The 20353-nt window shown below is 52.3% G+C and overlaps 1 protein-coding gene across 1 annotated transcript; it reads left to right on the forward strand.

The window, feature by feature from the left end:
* Positions 1–15: 15 nt before the first annotated feature.
* Positions 16–17917, forward strand: KLHDC10 (kelch domain containing 10). Its single transcript, XM_063153618.1, has 9 exons — positions 16–145; positions 7662–7883; positions 9878–10032; positions 11558–11706; positions 12336–12420; positions 13010–13076; positions 13584–13631; positions 15228–15367; positions 16402–17917. Exons 1-9 carry the CDS (start codon positions 16–18, stop codon positions 16609–16611), a joined length of 1206 nt encoding a protein of 401 aa, XP_063009688.1. The 3' UTR covers positions 16612–17917.
* The last annotated feature ends 2436 nt before the right edge of the window (positions 17918–20353 follow it).

Genomic DNA, 20353 nt, shown 5'->3' on the forward strand with positions numbered 1-20353 from the left:
GGCAGCGGACGGGCCATGTCGGCGGCGGCCGCGGCCCGGGACGGGCTCGGGGAGGGCGCGGGCGGCGCCGCGGGCGGCGGCGATGGCGGCGGGGGAGGGATCCTGAACCGCTTCGTGCAGCTGCCGGGCAGGCCGCGGGCGGCGGGTGAGTGGCGGCCGGCGCCGGGGATGACCCCGAGCCCGAGGCCCTGAAGCGTTCGGGAGCGGGGCGGCCCCGACCGTAAGGGCTCCGAGGGCACGGGGAGCGCAGCGTCCGCATCTCAGGGTACCGCGACCGGGACAACCCCGTTTGTGAGGTCCTGAGGGGTTCGGGGTCGGGGCATCCCCGTGTCTGGGGGTCAGGAACCGGGACAGCGCCGTCCCCAAGGCCCTGAGGGACGGGGACACCGCGGGGACAGCTGTCCCTGCCTCTGGGACATCCCCGGGGGGAGCAGAGCGGGAATAATGGGGTGTCCCTGTCCCCACAGCCGGGAATGCTGTGGGGGGAGCTGGGCTGCTCCCATCCCCAGGAGCCTGCAATCAGGGACGGGGGCAGTAATCCTTTTACAGGGATTTGGGGTCTGTGGGGTTCCCCATCCCAGCGTTCCCCAGGTGCTGGGAGGGGCCTGGGTGCCCCCATGGGTGTGGGGACAGGGGCACCCACAGGGATCGACCCCATTTCAGCCACCCTGGGTAAACCTGGGGTGACCCTGGGGTCCCCCCAGTCTGCAATCCCACTGGATTGGGGGTTTGGGACATCTGCCCCACTGGACTGGGGGTTTGGGACATCTGCCCCACTGGATTGGGTTTTTTGGGGATATCTACTCCGTTGTATTGGGGTTTTTGGGATATCTGCCCCACTGGATTGGGTTTTTTGGGATATCTGCCCCATTGTATTGGGGTTTTTGGGGATATCTACCCCCCTGGATTGGGGTTTTTGGGATATCTGCCCCACTGGATTGGGGTTTTTGGGACATCCTGCCTGGGGTGTGACATCAGCTCAGTCCCGGTCCCTGGGAAAAATGGGGAATTTTCCCTGGGAAAATTGCACCTCTCTGCTAGCAAGGCTGGATGCTGAAGGGTTATTCCATCATTCCTGGGTCTCTGTCACCCCAAAACGCCCAAACCTGCCAGGGAGAGGCTGAGGTCACCCCAGGATCACAGGACTGGGGAGCACTGGGGGCTGTGGGACACCCTTGCCCTGTGACACCCCCAGCTGCTGTGGGACACCCCATTGTTCCTGATCCCTTTGTCTGCTCCTGGCCTGCAGCTGCACATCCCAGGGCCAGGGATCCTTTGCTGCCTCTCCCGTGTGGGACAAGAAGCCCCTCAGGGCTGGCAGCCCCAGGGAAGGGCCTTTCCATCCACGTCCCCAGCCCTAAACCTGCCCTACCTTCTCCCTCCACATCCATTTCCCTCACTCCAGGCTCTGCTCAGCCTCCCAGCCCCTTCCAGCAGCACTGGGGGTTTGCTGGGTGCTTCCACACCTTCTGGTTTTGGGCAAGTGCTCAGCCCCATCTCCCTCCTGGCCTGGAAATCCTTTTTAGGCCCCCCAGGCCCTGCTGCTCTCCCCTTGCTGGGTTGGGATGTTGGGAATTGCCCCCTCCTGATCCTGCACGGATCCTGCCCCTCCCTGCAGCTCCCCTGGACACCCAGACCAGCCCAAACCCACCCCAAACTGCCTGCCAGCCCCCCAGAAACTGCATTTTTGGAGTCTGACACCTGTGAGGCCCTGTTTATAGAGCCCTTACATAACCCTGAGAGAGGAGTTTTCCCCCTCACTCCATTCCCTCCCACCTGATTCGTTCCTGAGCTCCCAGTTCTCCTCCAGGGTTCCCAGGTTTGTTTCCTGAGATGGAACCTCTGGGGTTTCCAGGCCCTAAAGGATGGATAAAGAGGATGGAGAGGACAAGGAGCAGTGGGACAGGGTGTGCTGGGAAGGGTCATCCCAATGGAAAAAGGACATTTTCCAGTGGGAACCAGCATCCCCTGGGACCACCATTCCCTGGGATGTGCTGGAGTCCCTGGAGGGATTCAGGATGTGGCTGCTCAAGGTGCTGAACACCCTCACCCAGCTCCTTTTCCCTCAGAACATTGGGCCAGGTGATCCTTCCAGCTCTGTGCTTTTCAATCTCCAGAATTCCTTTATTTTCCTGTATGCTCCTTGGAAACAGCAACTCAAGGATCACCCAGCTGTGGTGTAAAATCCCTTAAAACACGGTGTAAAAACCCTTAACATCAAGGTAAAATAAAGGATTAGTGATTGCCCCAGAGATTTTGGACACAAAGCCTGGGAGAGCCAGAGCTGTTCACACAATCCCTGGGCTGGGAGAGCCCTCCAAGGCCCCGGAGCCCAGCCCAGCCCCTGGCACCCAGTGCCACCTCCAGGCTGGTTAAACACCCCCAGGGATGGTGACTGCACCCCCTCCCCGGGCAGCCCTTGCAGAACTTTCTCCCCCTTGCTGGAAAAGCTTTTTGCTGCTCTCCAAGCTGGATTTCCCTTGGCCCAGCTCAGGCTGTGTGCTCTGGGTGTGCCAGTGCTGCTGGGGACAGAGCCCAGGGGCAGCTGGGCACAGGCACCTTTCAGGAGCTGTGACAGTGCTGGGGGCACCCTGAGGCTCCTTTCCTGCAGGCTGGGCACCCCCAGCTCCCTCAGGGCTCCCTCAGGGGTTGTGTTCCCTCTCCTGCTCCTCTGGACATTGCTCCAAAGCCAGGAGCTCTCCCAGGATGATAACTCTGGAGCTCTCAGCAATATCAGGAAATCCCTTGGCTGTGCTGCAGGTTGTGTTTGGCACCCCTGGCTGGACCCTCTGGCTTCTCCCATTTGCCCTCAGAGCCATTGTTCAGGGACCCAGCCACAGCTGGGAATTTTTCCCCTTTGGAGTTTTTCCCCTTTGGAGTTTTTTTTGGAATGGAATGTCTCAGGCATGGACAGCCTGCCCAGGAAGGGGAGGGTGGGATCTGAACACAGCTGGATGAACAAATCAATTTTAAACCTCACTCTCAGCAGTGCATTCCCAATCCTGCTTATCCAAACATTCCTGAGGGACTCCAATTCCACGAGCTCCACTCTTACTTTGTCCTGCTCTTGTGGAAAAGATGAAACTTTGAAGATGGGAGTCAAAGTCAATATTGACTTGTCTTGTCCTGAATGTCCTCCAAGATCCTGCAGGGATCAGAAATGGAAAGGGAGGGATTGAATCCTGCTGTTGTGGATGTTGGAAATGCAGGCAGGAGGAAAAATAATCACAGAACCATCTTTGGAAAGCTTAAAAAGCAGAGAAAAGGACACATGCACAGCCCTGGGTACTCACCGTGGATGTGGCACTGCCAGGGGTGCAGGGGCAGCCCCAGCTGCTCTGGGAGCTTGTTCAGTGCCCCATCATTCTCACAGGAGAAGTTTTCCCTCACACCCAGCTGGAATTTCACTTTGTGCCCTTTGTCCCTTCTCCTGTCACTGAGCAGCCCAGCCCCGTTCCTCTCCACACCCATAGCAATGAATTTGTTTGGGGTTTCTGACAGCCATAAGGAAAAGGATGGTTTCAGGAGGCTCTGAACAACCTCACGTCCACGGAACCATGGAATGTTTGCAGAGTCCAGCCATTCCCAGCCCTGCCCCACGTCCCCAAGTGCCACATCCACAGGGCTGGGGACTGCACCCCTGCCCTGGGCAGCCACTGCCATAACTGGAAACCCTTTCCATGAGGGAATTGTCCCAGAATTCACCCAGCCCCTGCCCTGGCCCAGCCTGAGGCCGTTCCCTCTGCTCCTGTCCCTGTTCCCTGGAGCACAGCCCGACCCCCCCGGCTGTGCCTTCCTGGCAGAGCCACGAGGGCCCCTGAGCCTCCTTTGCTCTGGTGTCACCTCTGGAAACACCCTCTGGCCCCATCCCTGCCCTGGTGACAGCTCCTGCAGGAGAGGAGCTCAGTTAGGAGCAGTTTGGGGTTGTCAGAGCAGCAGCTCCCTCAGAGCTCGGGGGTGAGTCACTGCCCGAGGGGAATGGAGCAGGAATTGAGCTGGCTGTGGGCAGGGCAGTGCCCAGCCAGCCCCTTGCTGCTGGATGGCTCATAAGGGTAATTAGGATTTTCCTTAATTATGTCCCTGTGGTGACGCTTCAGCCTGGAACCACTGAATCCCTGAGGCTGGAAAAGCTCTCCCAGCCCATCCAGTCCCAGCTGTGCCCAATGCCCCCCTTGTGCCCAGCCCAGAGCCCTGAGTGCCACCTCCAGGAGCTGCTGGGACACCTCCAGGGCTGGGCACCCCAAACGCCCCTGGGCAGCCTCACCCCCTTTCCATGGGGCAATTCCTGCTGTGCCCACCCTGAGCTCCCCTGGCACAGCCTCTCACCCTGAGGGCATTTCCAGGGCAAGGCTGCCCCAGGACCCACCTTCAGCACGTACAGGGGCCGCTGCTCGTAGCTCTGCCCCACCTGGACCTTGCTGACCAGCTTGGGGTCCATCCATCCATCCATCATCCATCATCCATCCATCCATCCATCCATCCATCCGTCCATCATCCATCATCCGTCCATCCATCCATCCATCCATCCATCCATCCATCTCTGTCCATCCATCATCCATCCATCCATCCATCCATCCATCCATCCATCCATCCATCCATCCATCCATCATCCATCCATCATCCATCATCCATCCATCATCCATCCATCATCCATCCATCATCCATCCATCCATCCATCATCCATCCATCCATCATCCATCCATCCATCATCCATCCATCCATCATCCATCCATCCATCCATCATCCATCCATCCATCATCCATCCATCCATCCATCCATCCACCATCCATCCATCCATCATCCATCCATCCTCTGTCCATCCATCCATCCATCCATCCGTCCATCCATCCGTCCGTCCATCATCCATCCATCCGTCATCCATCCATCCATCATCCATCCATCCATCCATCCATCTCTGTCCATCCATCATCCATCCATCATCCATCATCCGTCCATCCATCATCCATCCATCCATCCATCCATCCGTCATCCATCATCCATCCATCCATCCATCCATCATCCATCCGTCATCCATCCATCCATCCATCCATCATCCATCATCCATCCATCATCCATCATCCATCCATCCATCCATCATCCATCCATCCATCATCCATCCATCATCCATCCATCCATCCATCCATCCATCCATCCATCCATCCATCCATCCATCCATCATCCATCATCCATCCATCCATCATCCATCCATCATCCATCCATCCATCATCCATCCATCCATCCATCCATCCATCATCCATCCATCATCTATCCATCCATCCATCATCCATCATCCGTCCATCCATCATCCATCCATCCATCCATCCATCCGTCATCCATCATCCATCCATCCATCCATCCATCATCCATCCATCATCCATCCATCCATCCATCATCCGTCCATCCATCCATCATCCGTCCATCATCCGTCCATCATCCGTCCATCCATCCATCCATCATCCATCCATCCACCCATCCATCCATCATCCATCCATCCATCCGTCATCCATCATCCATCCATCCATCCATCATCCATCCATCCATCCATCCATCATCCATCATCCATCCATCCATCCATCCATCCATCCATCCATCATCCATCCATCCATCATCCATCCATCCATCCCTCCATCTATCCATCCATCCATCCATCCATCCATCATCCATCATCCATCCATCATCCATCCATCCATCATCCATCCATCCATCCATCCATCCATCCATCCATCCATCCATCCATCCATCCATCATCCATCCATCATCCATCCATCCATCCATCCATCATCCATCCATCATCCATCCATCCATCCATCATCCATCCATCCATCCATCATCCATCCCTCCATCATCCATCCATCCATGACCAAACTCATAAATCCTGGGATTTCCCCATCTAAAAGTTCCACCTGTGGCATGGGCAGCAAAGCCAGCTGCAAACCTCTCCTGAATTCCAGAGGAGCTGTGAATCACCCAGTGAGCTCCAGTGACATGGAAATGCAGCTCCTTATTGGAGCTGTGGGGTTTGGCTGCTGAGGGAACTCAGAATTCACCCTTGAGCAGGGTCAGTTCTGTGCCAGGGTGCTCCAAGCCTGGCCTTGGACCCTTCCAGGGATGTGGGATCCCTTCCTGATGGAAATTGATCCCCTCCTGATGGAAATTGATCCCCTCCCGATGAAAATTGATCCCTTCCTGATGAAAATTGATCCCTGCCTGTTGAAAATTGATCCCTGCCTGTTGAAAATTGATCCCTTCCTGTTGAAAATTGATCCCTTCCTGTTGAAAATTGATCCCTTCCTGATGAAAATTGATCCCTTCCTGTTGGAAATTGATCCCTTCCTGATGAAAATTGATCCCTTCCTGTTGAAAATTGATCCCTTCCTGTTGAAAATTGGGATTTCTGGCAAGGTCAGGTGCCTTCCCTGTTTGATTTTGGGAGGTGGATGGCAGTGAAGGCCTCCTGGTTGGTGTGTTTTAATTTATTTTCTTGGAATTACTCCTCTCACCTTTAGTTTATTGGCTTTATATAAAACTCAGCCTTATTCTCCTCTTTTTCCTCTGGAAAATTCTCATGGCAAGTGTTAGAACTGGAGGGAAATAAAATCCATATTTAATATATCTGAACTCCTAATTCCTTCACACCTTTTAAATTAGGATGTGGAATATCCCCCTCTCCTGTGCCCACACATCCACATTCCCACTACAGATTTTTCCTCTTAATTCCTTTACTTTCTTCCCCTCTTTTTTTTTTTTTTTTTGCAGTGTTGGATTCACTGCTGGGAATTATAACAGAAGAAAACATTCTGGGTCCTCATTAGATGCTTTCCTGGCTCCTTTTCCATCCTAAAATCCATAAAAAAGCCTGTGGGAGCAGGTGGGAGGTGAAGGTCACTGATTTGTTTGGGTTTGTTTTGGCCAATTGTCAGCCAAGACCTTGATTTCTGTTACCTTAGAGTATTCCTGGTTGGTTTTTCCTTGGCTGAATCCATCTTTTTATCTATTCCAGTTGAGAGCTGAGCTGGAATTGTCCTCCCTGCTTTTATTTCCACTGAGTTTTAGGGGTGGGCAGGCAGAGGATTCCTTTGGGGATGGATCCTGCCTGTGGGATCCCAGCTGGATTCCCTGCTCCTCCCAGTGCAAATGCCTTCATTCAGGAGCAGATTTCCCTGTTCTGTCAGACCTGTTTAGGGACAAAAATCACCAAATTTTCTGTCACTAAACAGAACTAAACTGAACTGAAGTGTTCTGTTTAGTGACAGAAAATTGAGTGACTTAGACAAAGTCTTGAGATCCAAGGAACAAAGGGGGAAGTCACTGAGAGGTTTTTGTCAGAGGGAAAGCAAATCCTTGATTTTTTCTCTATTGGGCAGCTCTAAATACAGACATTTGGAATTGTTTCTAAGTGAACTTTGCCAGACAGAATGAAAGAAGAGGGATTGTCTCCAATCCCTCAGAAGGGCTGCAGTGGAAGGATTATAGTGGTCCAAGGCTGAGCTGGTGACACACACAGTGTCCCTTTCCCAGCTTGTCCTTCCACAGCCATTTCCTCCTGCTGCAGAGACCCTTCCCTGTGGATCCCCAGTGGAATCCAGCCCAGTGGGTGCCCTGCTGAGCCTGGCACACCCTGAGCCCTTGTGGAGCTGTTGTTTCTCCTCCTCCTCCTGCAGGCCACCGGTGCCCCCCGGCCAGGAGCGGCCATCGCTGCGTGGCCGACAGTTCCAACCTCTACGTCTTCGGGGGCTACAACCCCGACTACGATGAGTCTGGGGGCCCAGAGAACGAGGACTACCCCCTCTTCAGGGAGCTCTGGAGGTACAACTTTGCCACAGACACCTGGCACCAGATGGGCACCGAGGGCTACATGCCCAGGGAGCTGGCCTCCATGTCACGTATGTACGGAAATCCAACTCCTCCTGTGCCTGCTCCTGGAGCTATTTTCATCCTGCCTATTTTAATCCCAGCAGGAATTGGAAATCTGGATGCTACTTTTCCAACTGGGCTCTGAGGTTGGGTTGGGTTTGGGATATTTCTTTCCATTTTTGCTCAATTGAGGCAAAAGGAAAGAAAAAACGGGAAAGCAGGAGGTGTTTTCCAGGTGTTTACCCTGCTGTGCTTTCAGCAGGAAGGTGCCTCATGCAGACATCTCCCAGCATCCAAAAATAGCTGTCTTTGTTCACTTTTCAAGGCAGACCTTTGGTTACCATGGTTTTAGTTGGGATCCTTTCTCCTTTAGAGCCTCTCAAAGCCATCAATGCACGGGGTGGGTTGTAGGGAACTTGAGCAGCACTGAGCACTGCAGGGAAACCTGGAATGGTTTGGGTTTGAAGGGAGCTGAAAGATCATCCAGTCCCATGGAGCAGGTTGCTCCAAGCCCAGCCCAGCTTGGATAAATGATTTTGGAATGGTTTGAGTTGGAAGGGAGCTTAAAAATCATCCAATTCCCATACCATGGGCAACCTTCCCTAGAACAGGTTACTCCAAGCCCGGCCTGGAAAAATGATTTGGGAATGGTTTGGGTTGGAAAGGAGCTTAAAGATCATCCAATCCCATGGAGCAGGTTGCTCCAAGCCCAGCCCAGCTTGGATAAATGATTTTGGAATGGTTTGGGTTGGAAGGGAGCTTAGAGATCATCCAATTCCCTTACCATGGATAGGAACACCTTCCCTAGAGCAGCTTGCTGGACAAATGATTTGGGAATGGTTTGGGTTGGAAGGGAGCTTGAAGATCATCCAATTCCAATACCGTGGATGGGGGCACCTACCCTAGAGCAGGTTTCTCCAAGCCCAGCCTGGAAAAATGATTTGGGTTGAAAGGGAGCTTAAAAATCATCCAATGCCATAGCATGGATAGGGACACCTTCCCTAGAACAGGTTGCTCCAAAAGCCCAGCCCAGCCTGGAAAAATGATTTGGGAATGGTTTGGGTTGGAAGGGAGCTTGAAGATCATCCAATTCCCTGGTTTGGGTTGGAAGATCATCCAATCCCATACCATGGATAGGGAGACCTTCCCTAGAGCAGCTTGCTCCAATCCCAGCCTGGAACAATAATTTGGGAATGGTTTGAGTTGGAAGGGAGCTTAAGGATCATCCAGTTCCCATACTGTGGATAGGGACACCTTCCCTAGAAGAGGTTACTCCAAGCCCAGCCTGGAAAAATGATTTGGGAATGGTTTGGGTTGGAAGGGAGCTTGAAGATCATCCAATTCCCATACTGTGGATAGGGACACCTTCCCTAGAACAGGTTGCTCCAAGCCCAGCCCAGCCTGGAAAAATTATTTGGGTTGGAAGGGAGCTTAAAGATCATCCAATTCCCTGGTTTGGGTTGGAAGAGAGCTTGAAGATCATCCAATTCCCATACCTTGGATAGGGACACCTTCCCTAGAACAGGTTGCTCCAAGCCCAGCCTGGAACAATAATTTGGGAATGGTTTGGGTTGGAAGGGAGCTTAAAGATCATCCAGTCCCATGGAGCAGGTTGCTCCAAGCCCAGCCCAGCTTGGATAAATGATTTGGGAATGGTTTGGGTTGGAAGGGAGCTTGAAGATCATCCAATTCCAATACCGTGGATGGGGGCACCTACCCTAGAGCAGGCTTCTCCAAGCCCAGTCCTGGAAAAATGATTTGAGTTGAAAGGGAGCTTAAAAATCATCCAATGCCATAGCATGGATAGGGACACCTTCCCTAGAACAGGTTGCTCCAAAAGCCCAGCCCAGCCTGGAAAAATGATTTTGGAATGGTTTGGGTTGGAAGGGAGCTTGAAGATCATCCAATTCCCATACCATGGGCATGGGCAGCCTTCTCTGGAGCAGCTTGCTCCAAGGCCAGCCCGGGCTGGATAAATCCTGTTCTCCCAGCAATGAGCCCCCCTGTTTTCCCTCTCCCCCAGTTGTTTTACATGGCAACAACCTGCTGGTGTTTGGGGGCACCGGGATCCCCTTTGGGGAGAGCAACGGCAACGACGTCCACGTGTGCAACGTCAAGTACAAGAGATGGGCTCTGCTCAGCTGCCGCGGCAAGAAACCCAACCGCATCTATGGCCAGGTACGGGGCAGGGAGCCCCCAGAGCCCCCCAGTGCCCTCCCTGTGCCCCGCCAGAGCTGCCCCCAGAGCCCCCCAGTGCCCTCCCTGTGCCCCACCAGAGCTGCCCCCAGAGCAGCCCTGTCCCCTCTCTGTGCCCCACCACAGCTGCTCCCAAAGTGGGACAGCACGAGGGAAAGCAGGTGTGCTTCGTAAAGAAATGAAGCAGCTTTGGTTCGTGGAGATTTCAAAGGAAAGGAGGTTTACTCCTGGTTAGAAGGGGCAGAATTTGTTCGTTAATGCCTGGTGCAGCTGAATGAGGAAAGTGTGATTTAAGGAGGGGTTTGTAGTCAAAAAGCTGCAAAATCCAAAGTTCTAAATGAAAATATAAAAAGTGATTTAAGGAGTGGTTCGTAGTCAAAGCCCTTAAAGCACAAAACTCTAAATGAAAATAAGAAAGTGATTTAAGGAGGGGTTCATAGTCAAAAACCTTCAAAACACAAAACTCTAAATAAAAAAGTGATTTAAGGAGTGGTTCATAGTCAAAGCCCTTAAAGCACAAAACTCTAAATGAAAATAAGAAAGTGATTTAAGGAGGGGTTCATAGTCAAAAACCTTCAAAACACAAAACTCTAAATAAAAAAGTGATTTAAGGGGTGGGTCATGGTCAAAACCTTCAAAACCCTTAACTTTACATGAAAATTTAAAAAGTGATTTAAGAAGGGATTTGTAGTCAAAACCTTCAAAACCCAAAGATCTAAATGAAAGTATAAAAAATTATTTAAGGAGTGATTTGTAGTCAAAAACCTTCAAAACCTAAAACTCTAAATGAAACTGAAAAAGTGATTTAAGTAGTGGGTCATAGTCAAAACCTTCAGAACCCAAAGTTCTAAATGGAGATGGAAAAAGTAATTTAAGGAGTGGTTGGTAGTCAAAGCCCTTAAAACACAAAACTATAAATAAAAATTAAATGTGATTTAAGGGGTGGGTCATGGTCAACACCTTCAAAACCCAAAGTTCTAAATGAAGATGAAAAAAGTGATTTAAGGAGTGGTTGTTAGTCAAAACCTTCAAAACCCAAAACTCTAAATAAAAATAAAAAAGTGATTTAAGGGGTTGGTATGGTCAAAACCTTTAAAAGCCAAAACTCTAAATGAAAATTAAAAAGTGATTTAAGGAGTGGTTGGTTAGTAAAAAACCTTCAAAACACAAAATTTTAAATGAAGATGAAAAAAGTGATTTAAGGAGTTGTTGGTAGTCAAAACCTTCAAAACTCAAAACTCTAAATAAAAATAAAAAAGTGATTTAAGAAGTGGTTGGTAGTCAAAGCCCTGAAAACCCAGAACTCCAAATGTAAATTCCCAGGGTCCCTTTATATTACAATTGCACCTTTTGAGACTTTCCCTAGAGTGGATGAATGAGGTGGACAGGAAATGAACTGACAGTACAGGGCTGACCCTTGTTGCTGGTGCACCCCTGCTTTGGAGGAGCAGGAATTCCTCTCCTGCAGCCCCAGGTGTCCCCAAGTGCTCTCTGGTGTCTCTGCCAGGCCATGGCCATCATCAATGGGTGTCTCTACGTGTTTGGAGGAACAACTGGCTACATCTACAGCACTGACCTGCACAAGCTGGACCTCAACACCCGGGAATGGATCCAGCTGAAGCCAAACAACATGTCCTGTGACATGCCAGAGGAGAGGTGAGCACCTGGGCAGCCTCAGGGGGCTTTCCTGGGAGGCAGGGAATGGGAAGCTTTGGGATACCTTGCTCTGGTTGCCATTTCCAGCCCTCCTTTGCCTGGCACTTGTTGTGGCATTGGCAGGAAGGAGTTTGGTCGCTCACATCCATGGTTTGGTATCCAGCTGAGAGCAGGGAGTTGGGAATGGAAGAATCCCAGAATGGTTTGGGTTCATAGGAATCTTAAAATAAATGTAATTCCACCCCCCTGCCATCTTAAAATAAATCTAATTCCACCCCTCTGCCATAGACAGGGACACTTTCCACTATCCCAGGTTGCTCCAAGCCCTGTCCAGCCTGGCCTTGGACACCTCCCTTAGAAGGGGCTGGAATATTGCTGGCTGTCCTAGTACTCACTAATCCTTGCACTTAATTATTTAATAATTGCTCTGCAATCAGAAAATGCCTTTCAGACTTCTGGGGTGCTGCTTGGAGGGCTCAGGAAAGCTCCCACATCTCCTGAGTGCTCCCAGCCTGAGGGGCTGATGCAGCAGAGCCAGGCTTGGCAGTTTCTGCTGAAATCCCTGGAATCTGATGGTGATTTCTTGAAAGTTTTCTATTGTTGCTGATTGTGCTGCTCTGCACCTTCAGGTACAGACATGAAATTGCTCATGATGGTCAAAGGATTTATATCCTGGGAGGTGGAACTTCCTGGACAGCTTATTCCTTGGATAAGGTGAGGCATTTGGAACCCTGCACAGGAACCCTGCACACACCCTTTTCCACACTGAGGAATTACCAGCACAGCCTCTCTATCTGGCTTGGCCTAGAGAGCCTGGTAAAAAAAAGAAAAAGAAAAAAAAAAAAAGATAATTGGGAGCAGATTGTTCTCCTACTCCTGTAAAACCTGAATTTGCCACAAGTGTCCTGGTGATGAATCTGTGGTCACTTTAAATAGTGCTCTGCTTCCAAAAAAGTGGAGTCTGCAGCACTTTATGTGACATTTCATCTCTCTATTGTCCTATTTTTCTCCCTGTGTGCAGCAGGAGAAAGGGATTTCTAAATCCTTCTGAGAGCTCAAGGGTGTGGATTTTAATTGGTCCAGCTCTTTTCAAAAGCAAAATTCTTTTCTTTTTTTCAGCTGTGGGGCTGAAATAGCAAAGCTGGGATGGAGCTTGAAAGGTGATTTTAGACCTGCTTAGTCACTGGCTGGGATCAGCTATTTTGGGTTTCCACTTAAAGAACAAAAGGGATTTATTTATAGAGGGTCAGAGCCTGTGGCTGCAGCACCCTGGAGGATCTCATGGCTCCTGTTCTTCCCCCAGATCCACGCCTACAACCTGGAGACCAACACCTGGGAGGAGATCACCACAAAGCCCCACGAGAAAGTCGGTGAGTTTGGGCTTTCCCTCTTTCCCTGGGAGCCAGAGTGGCCAGGGTGGTGAGGGTGCAGTTTTCTTGTTCAATATCTGGGTTTGAGAGCCTGCTTGTGCTGCAGCACTGGGATGAACCCATCCAGGGGAGTTGGGCAGTCTGGCTCCCCTCCCTCCCTGCCTGGCAAGGGTGGCAGTGCCTGGATCTGCTCCCAGAGGATCCCAACCATCCCTGCTCCCTTTGAGGCCCTGGGCTTCCCCTGGAGTCCCACAGCTGCTTTTCACCAAGCCAGATTGGAGACTCTGGGGAACAAAATTCCAACATTTTCTTCCTTCCCTAGAGAGAAAATAGGACTCAAACCTGAAACAGCTGCTTAAAATTGCACCTTTTATACCTGGGCTAGCAGGAAAGCAGAACCTCTTAACAACGAAAGTCCATGATTAAATGTTGAGACAAAATCACCGCTTGCACAAGCACTTTAAAGCAATTATTCCTGATATAAATTTTTAAATTTATTGTCCCCAGGCTTCCCAGCAGCCAGAAGATGCCACAGCTGTGTGCAGATAAAAAATGGTAAGATTTACCTCTGGAAAATTGGTGTGTCTTGTACAACAAACAGGGGGGAGTTGGAGAGAGCTGCAGGGAGCACGTGGCTTTTCTGGAAGAGGATTTTTCCTCACTGACAGGCTTTAAGCTGCCCACTTGGCACCATTCCTTCTTCTGCACTGAAAAACCAGTTACAATCTTGATCCCTCTTTTCCAAACCCCTCAGGTCAGTGGCTGAATGCTCTCTGTTGAAGGGTGGAGGGAAATGCTGGATTGTATTTCCTGGGAGTGTTGATTGTGCCAGTAAAAGTGAGGCAGGAGCTGGGAGGTGCTTCCAGCCCACCAGGAGGATTTGGGAGCCCCTGAGCTGAGAACTTGGGCAAAGCTGGGAGCACGGCAGGGCTGGGAGCTGGGGCTGCTCCCTGGGGTTTAAATTCCCTGGAATCTGATCAAGCCCAGGTGTCTGGGCTATGAGAGGAGGCAATGCTCTCCTGCCTGCAGTGGCACTCAGCCCTGAGGCTGCCATGGTGGGCTTGGGGTCGTGGGCAGGCTGGGGAGGGGGACATGAGGCAGAAATCCTCCCTGACCCCCAGTGTGGGCAGCAGGGGATGGGGGATTCTGCCCCTCTCAGTGAGACCCCACCTGCAGGGCTGCCCCAGCCCTGGGGACAACATCAGAAGGACCTGGAGCTGCTGGGGAGAGCCCAGAGGAGGCCCTGGAGCTGCTGCAGGGCTGGAGCCAGGCTGGGGGAGCTGGGAATGTTCCCCTGGAGCAGGGAAGGCTCCAGGGAGAGCTCCCAGCACATTGCAGGGCCTGCAGGGGCTCCAGCAGAGCTGCAGAGGGACTGGGGACAAGGCCTGCAGGGACAGCACCCAGGGAATGGCTCCCACTGCCAGAGGGCAGCCATGGGTGGCATCTTGGCAATGAGGAATTCCTGCCTGGGCTGGCATTGCCAGAGCAGCTGGGGCTGCCCCTGATCCCTGCAGTGCCCAAGGCCAGGCTGGAGCAGCCTGGGATGGTGGCATTGGAATGGGATGGGCTTGAAGGGCCCTTCCCACCCAAACCGTTCTGGGATTTGGGACACTCAGAATCCATCCCCAGGGATTTTTATGGAAGTTGGGGATGGAGAAGGGAAGGGAGACCCTTCCTGGAGTGCTGAGGTTCCCAGTGAAGCCCCCAGATCCCAAAATCCCTTCCTAGAGAGGAGTCGGGGTGGGGATGGATCCAATGGCAGGCTGGGAGAGCTGGGAATGGAGGGAATTCCCTGGAGAGGGAGCCTGGGGTGGGATTTTGGGAAGGGATTCCCAGAGCAGCTGGGGCTGCCCCTGATCCCTGCAATGGCCAAGGTTGGGCACTGGGGCTGGAGCAGCCTGGGACAGGGGGAGGTGTCCAACCTGGCCATCAGGCTGGATCTGGAGGGGCTTTGAGCTCCCTTCCCACCCAAGCCAGTCTGGGAGTCTTTATGTGGCCTCTGCTTTGTGGTGGGCCTGATCTGGGAGCTCCTGGGAGCCTTTGTTGAGGTGCAGCAGTTCCTGATCCCAAACCTGTGTGGGAGGGGGATCCCTGAGCTGTCCCCAAGCTGTCCCTGGTTCCTGGCAGCTCCCCATGTCCCCTCTCTTGCAGATGTGTTCGTGTGTGGGGGCTACAACGGGGAGGTGATCCTGGGAGATGTTTGGAAGCTGAACCTCCAGACTTTCCAGTGGGTGAAGCTGCCAGCTGCCATGCCAGAGCCTGTGTACTTCCACTGTGCTGCTGTCACCCCAGTAAGTGACTCCTCTTGTTCCTCCAAGCACTCTTACCTTGCTGTGGGCTGCAGATGGAGCTGCTGTTCCCAAGGAAGTGACCTCCACTGCATGCAGCAGCTTTTGGGAGGCTCCTCTTCCTGCTGCTCTTTGAGGAGTGCAACCACACTGTGGATTTTGCTTTCTGAAAGAAATAATGCAGAATTTGAGCTTTTAAACTCTCTGTGGGAACAGCAATTCCTGCTTGTAAAAGGAAAAAAAAAAAAAACAAAACCACAAATACTCCCTGAGTGAAGTGATTTTATCCTAGTGAGAGCAGCCTGAGGTGAAGGATTGGATGAGGCTGTTTCCAACCCTTTGGAAGCCAGTAAGGAATGTTGGTATTGCCAGAGCTTTTGGCCTTAAGTAGAAGGCTGGAGACCTAGGATTGCTAATTACCAGGCAGCAAGAATTTCCTTTGGCTGTGCCCTCACCTCCCTCAGCTCTTCATCTCCTCAGGGCAGAGATCACATTCCTTGGTGTCACTGCATTTGGGGAATGTTACAAATGCAGCTTTTCCTGGGAAGGCTGATAAAGGTGTTTCCCAGGCAGCTCAGTGTTCCCTGGACAGCTGGAATGTCCTTTCTTTGCCAGCCTGTGGAAAAAAAAAACCCCACTCAGCAGCTGAGTTATTCCCATCTCTGTGTTCCTGTCATCCCTGGAGCAGGCTTGTGCTGAGCCGAGGGAATGCAGGATGTCTGTGTGAGGTGGGTGGAGTTTAAAAATACATTCTTTTTAGCTGGAACACGAGCAGGGCTCTGTACTACTTTATTAACACTTTGCCACACTCCTAAAATGGATTTCTTGGGATGGAAATCACCCAAACCTCAGAGCAGAGCACTCAGAGAGTGGATTAGGATGAGACATGGCCCCTCCAGCAGTGATTCCTCCTTGACTCAGAGGATCCCAGAGTGAGTGGCTGAGGCAGTGCCAGCCCTGCTGAAGGGTGGGAGGTGGGAATTAATGCCATTCCTGCTTTCCTGCCTCTGTAACTCCTGTCCCCCTTCCCCTGCCAGGCTGGCTGCATGTACGTGCACGGAGGGGTGGTCAACATCCACGAAAACAAACGGACTGGCTCCCTCTTCAAAATGTGGCTGGTGGTGCCCAGCCTGCTGGAACTGTGCTGGGAGAAGCTCCTGGAATGTTTCCCTCACCTAGCAACTCTGTCCAGATCCCAGCTTTTGCACCTTGGACTGACGCAGGGACTCGTGGAGCGACTAAAATGAGCAATCTCCCACTTCTGTCCAAGACTCACCACGTTGAAGAACTCCCCCTCCCACCCCCTATTTATGGATTCCATGGATGCTCTTGCTAAGAACATGGAGGAACCTGCTCAAGGCCTTACTCAGCAAATACATCAATGCCTTTCCAGACATGGTTACTTTTAGTCATTGGAAAAAAAGAAAGTCCCCTTTTTTTTTTTTATGGAGCTCTGTTAAGTAATCCAAAAGTATTTTCTGAGACTAAGCAGCCAACCAGCAACCTGTCATCAGCACACGCTTGTAATTAATTGGGGAGCTTAATGAGCCACTGAATGTGTGAGCCCGTGCTCAGCGTGGCACCTTCACCTTGGTGCTGCCAGCGTGGCATCCAGCGAGGGACACGACGCAGAGCTGGCACCAAGCTGCCCTTTGGCTGGGGCTGCCCCATCCCTGGCAGCCAGCTGAGCTCCCTGCCCAAAGCCAGCCCGTTCCTCCAGCCCTGCATGTGTCCATGGGCATGTTCCCACCATGTTCCCACCACGATCCCACCCCGAGCCTCTGGAGACGGCTGGAACGTCGCCCAGGCCAGCCCAGCCCAGCCCTGCAGCTCCCCCGGTGCAGTGTCTGTGTCCTCCCCTTCCCACACTCTAAGGTTTGCTTGGAAGACTGGGAAAAAGTTGCCACTTAAGGGATTACTGTGTAGTTTACTGGGGGTGGGGAGGAAAAGGTTTTCCTGAAGCTTTTTGAACCCTTTTGGCTCGCTTTGCACCCACAATGAGCTGCAGCAAAAACTTACCCTGTGGATTTCAGAGCTCTTTGAACGTGCTCAGCCAAGCCGTGGCTCTCAGCATCTCCCAGCTTTTGGTTTTCCTTCCTCCCTACACACCCCAAAAATTGGCTTTTTTCTTCTTGTTTCACGTTCCCCTGAGGGTGGGAGATGTGATTCAAAGCTGGTTTGGGAGTGGCTTTGTGGGCCACTCAGCCCAGGAAATACAGCATCCAAAAAGGGGAGAGGGAACAACTGTCCCTCCTTGTGGGGACAGGCATTGTCTGTGCACAGGAAGGGGTGGCTCTGGTCCTCTTGTGCTCTCTGCACTGCATTTGTTTAAGTGGCCACTGAACTCTGAACAGCTCCAGGCATGAGGTTTGTGCAAAATCCTTTTCAGTTGGAGCCCATTTTTAAGTGCCTTTTGTTTTTAAAATCAGCTTTTCCCAATGCTTTCTTCTTCATCAGAGGCAGAGGTTACACTCTGAGGTTTTAGTTTCTTTTTAAGAAATTGCATTTATGTTTAAATAAACCATAGCATTATCTTCATGTTGTTAATCCAAAGGTGCTGCCTGCTGGAGTCACTGCCCCCACGTAGGGAACTCAGCCCTTGTCCCAAAATTAAGCTTCCCCTGGTGTTGAGAATAGATTTTCCTCTTTCTCCAGCTTCAGTTGCTGCTTTTTTTCCCCCCCAAGGCTCAGAAAAAGTCTGGACCTCACAGCTGAGGCTTTCTCAGGTGCTTGGACCACAGGAACTGGTGGGAGCTGCTTGGAGCTCTGCTGTCTCCATGCCCTGCATTGCACCTTCACAGGAGTTGTGCATTTCAACCCCTTGCTGGCCTCCCTGGCTGCTGAATGCAGACCCTGCTGGCAGCTGTGGGCTGGGAAGGGCTCCCTGCTCTCCTGCCCTGGCTTGCAGTGACCTGCAGGACCACTCCTCCAGCTCCTTCTTCCATCCCAAACTGAGGCTGAGTATCCACACTTCCATGTTTGCCTTGTGGACCTTTGTCCTGGAGCAGCCTGGCCATATCTGTGCTGGTTTTTCTCTCAGCTGCTTGAAAGAGCATCTCCCCTCATCCCCAGGGTGATCCTGGAGCCGTCCAGGATCTCTGAGCAAGCACATTCCTCAGGTCCTTAGGTTGTCCTTACTCTGGAGCTTCTCTGAGGTTGTCACAAAGCCTCTGTCGGTGATTTTGGAGCAGTCTTGGGACTCTGGAGGGGTCTCAGCTGGCTGGAAGCTGCTCCCCGTTTTCAAGGGATGACCATGGAAACCACAGGGCTGTCAGTCCCACTTCAGTGCCTGGTAAAACCCTGGAAAAGATTATTCTGGGAAATACAGAAGCACCTGAGGTGGACAGCACAGCCATGGGTGACAGCCAGCACAGCCTCAGGAGAGGGAAGTCCTGCTTGGCCACCCTGTTCTCCTGCTGCTTCAGCACAACCCACCTGGATGGTCCTGGAAAGCCAGAGGTGGAACCTTCAGGCTCCAGCAAAGTGCATCCAGGACAGGCTGGGGAGCAGCTGTGGGAAGGACCTGGGGGTCCTGGTGATGGGACAGCAGCGCTCTGGAGCCATGAGGGACACCTCTGTCCTGGGGACAGCAGGGACAGCAGCACGGATGGGCAATGTCCTGCACAGCCCAGGCTCCCCAGGAATGGGCACAGCCCAGGAGTGTTTGGACACTGCTCTCAGGGCCAGGGGGGATTGTTGGGGTGTCCTGGGCAGGACCAGGAGCTGGATTTGGTCCCTGTGGATCCCTGCAACCCAGCAGCTGGGAAAGCATCACCAAGAAAACCACAAAGCTGCAAGGAGTTCCCTTTTGCTGATAAATCTGTACAAGCAACACCCACGGATGGATTCCAGGGGTCTGTCCCATTCCATAACCTCCCCTGGCTGCTGCAGGAGGGACACCAGACCTTTGGAGGCTGCTCCTCCTGAAAAAACAACCTGGTTTAAGCACTGAGCTCACAGCTCCTGCTCAGGGGGCTTTAATTGCTGCTGGGCTCTGCCTGTGGGGAAAAGCTTTAATTAAAATTCCCTGAGGAGAGGGAGAGGATCCAGCACCTACAGCAACTGAAGGAGAGGGGTAGGAGCAGCCACAGTGCTGCAAGGGACAGGGAAAGCCAGCTCAGAACAGAATTCCTGAGCAGGTTCTCCTACAGCTCCTGCCCTCCCATCCCTTTTCCCTGTCCTGCCACTCACCTGGCAGTGCTCCCAGATGTCCCAGGCTGAGGACAGCAGGACTGGCCCTGCTGCTGCCTCCCTAGGAAAACAAAAGGCTTAATAAAGCAGCTTCATTAATCACTAACGAGCTGCTGCCTTCCCAGGCTGCTCCTGCCTCACTCAGGGCTGTCTGTCCATCCTGTCAGAGCCCAGCACTGCTGTGACAGCACTCCCTGGTTATCATGCTGAAGGAACAGGAGAGGGAAGAGGCACCAGAGCCTCCTGCCTGTGTTCATGGATCCGTCAGTGTTTTGCTTTGGGATTGTTTTTGTTTTAAAGATAATAAATATATCCAAGCCCCAACTTTGTCCTCTCACTTCATCCACCAGCATTTTCCCTGCATGGAGTGAGATGTCCCCAGCCTGTCACACCCTATGGACAACACCAGGAGCATCCCTGAACCTTCTCAGGAGTGTGGGACAGCCTTCAAAGCCAGGAGGACCAAAGACAGTCAGAGAAGAGCAGGCTAGAGATGAGCTGGAGCTCTGGGAGGGTCGTGGAGAAAGCTGGAGCCCACAGCCACCCTGCTGGGGCTGAGGTGACAGAGGACAGGGAATGGTGGCCACACAGGGGCCCACGCTGGTGCCTGAGGCTCATTTAAGGAGAAACAAACTTGTTTCTGATTTGTACAAAAGTGCTTTAATGACAAAACAGCTGAAAATCCCTTTGGGTGCTTTTCTGGTGCCATCAAACATCCCGTGTGCGATTCCCAGGCCCTGCCAGGCCCGGGAGGATGAGGGACTTGTCAGGCACCTCCTCCCAAGTGCAGCACATCCC

The sequence above is a fragment of the Melospiza melodia genome, chromosome 4 (genome assembly GCF_035770615.1).
Source record: "Melospiza melodia melodia isolate bMelMel2 chromosome 4, bMelMel2.pri, whole genome shotgun sequence".
NCBI lineage: Eukaryota > Metazoa > Chordata > Aves > Passeriformes > Passerellidae > Melospiza > Melospiza melodia.

Coding starts and splice junctions, on each gene's coding strand:
- KLHDC10 (XM_063153618.1), top strand. CDS start 16: ATGTCGGCGGCGGCCGCGGCCCGGGACGGGCTCGGGGAGGGCGCGGGC. Junction 13,077..13,583: donor AAAGCCCCACGAGAAAGTCG/GTGAGTTTGGGC, acceptor TATTGTCCCCAG/GCTTCCCAGCAGCCAGAAGA. Junction 15,368..16,401: donor ACTGTGCTGCTGTCACCCCA/GTAAGTGACTCC, acceptor TTCCCCTGCCAG/GCTGGCTGCATGTACGTGCA.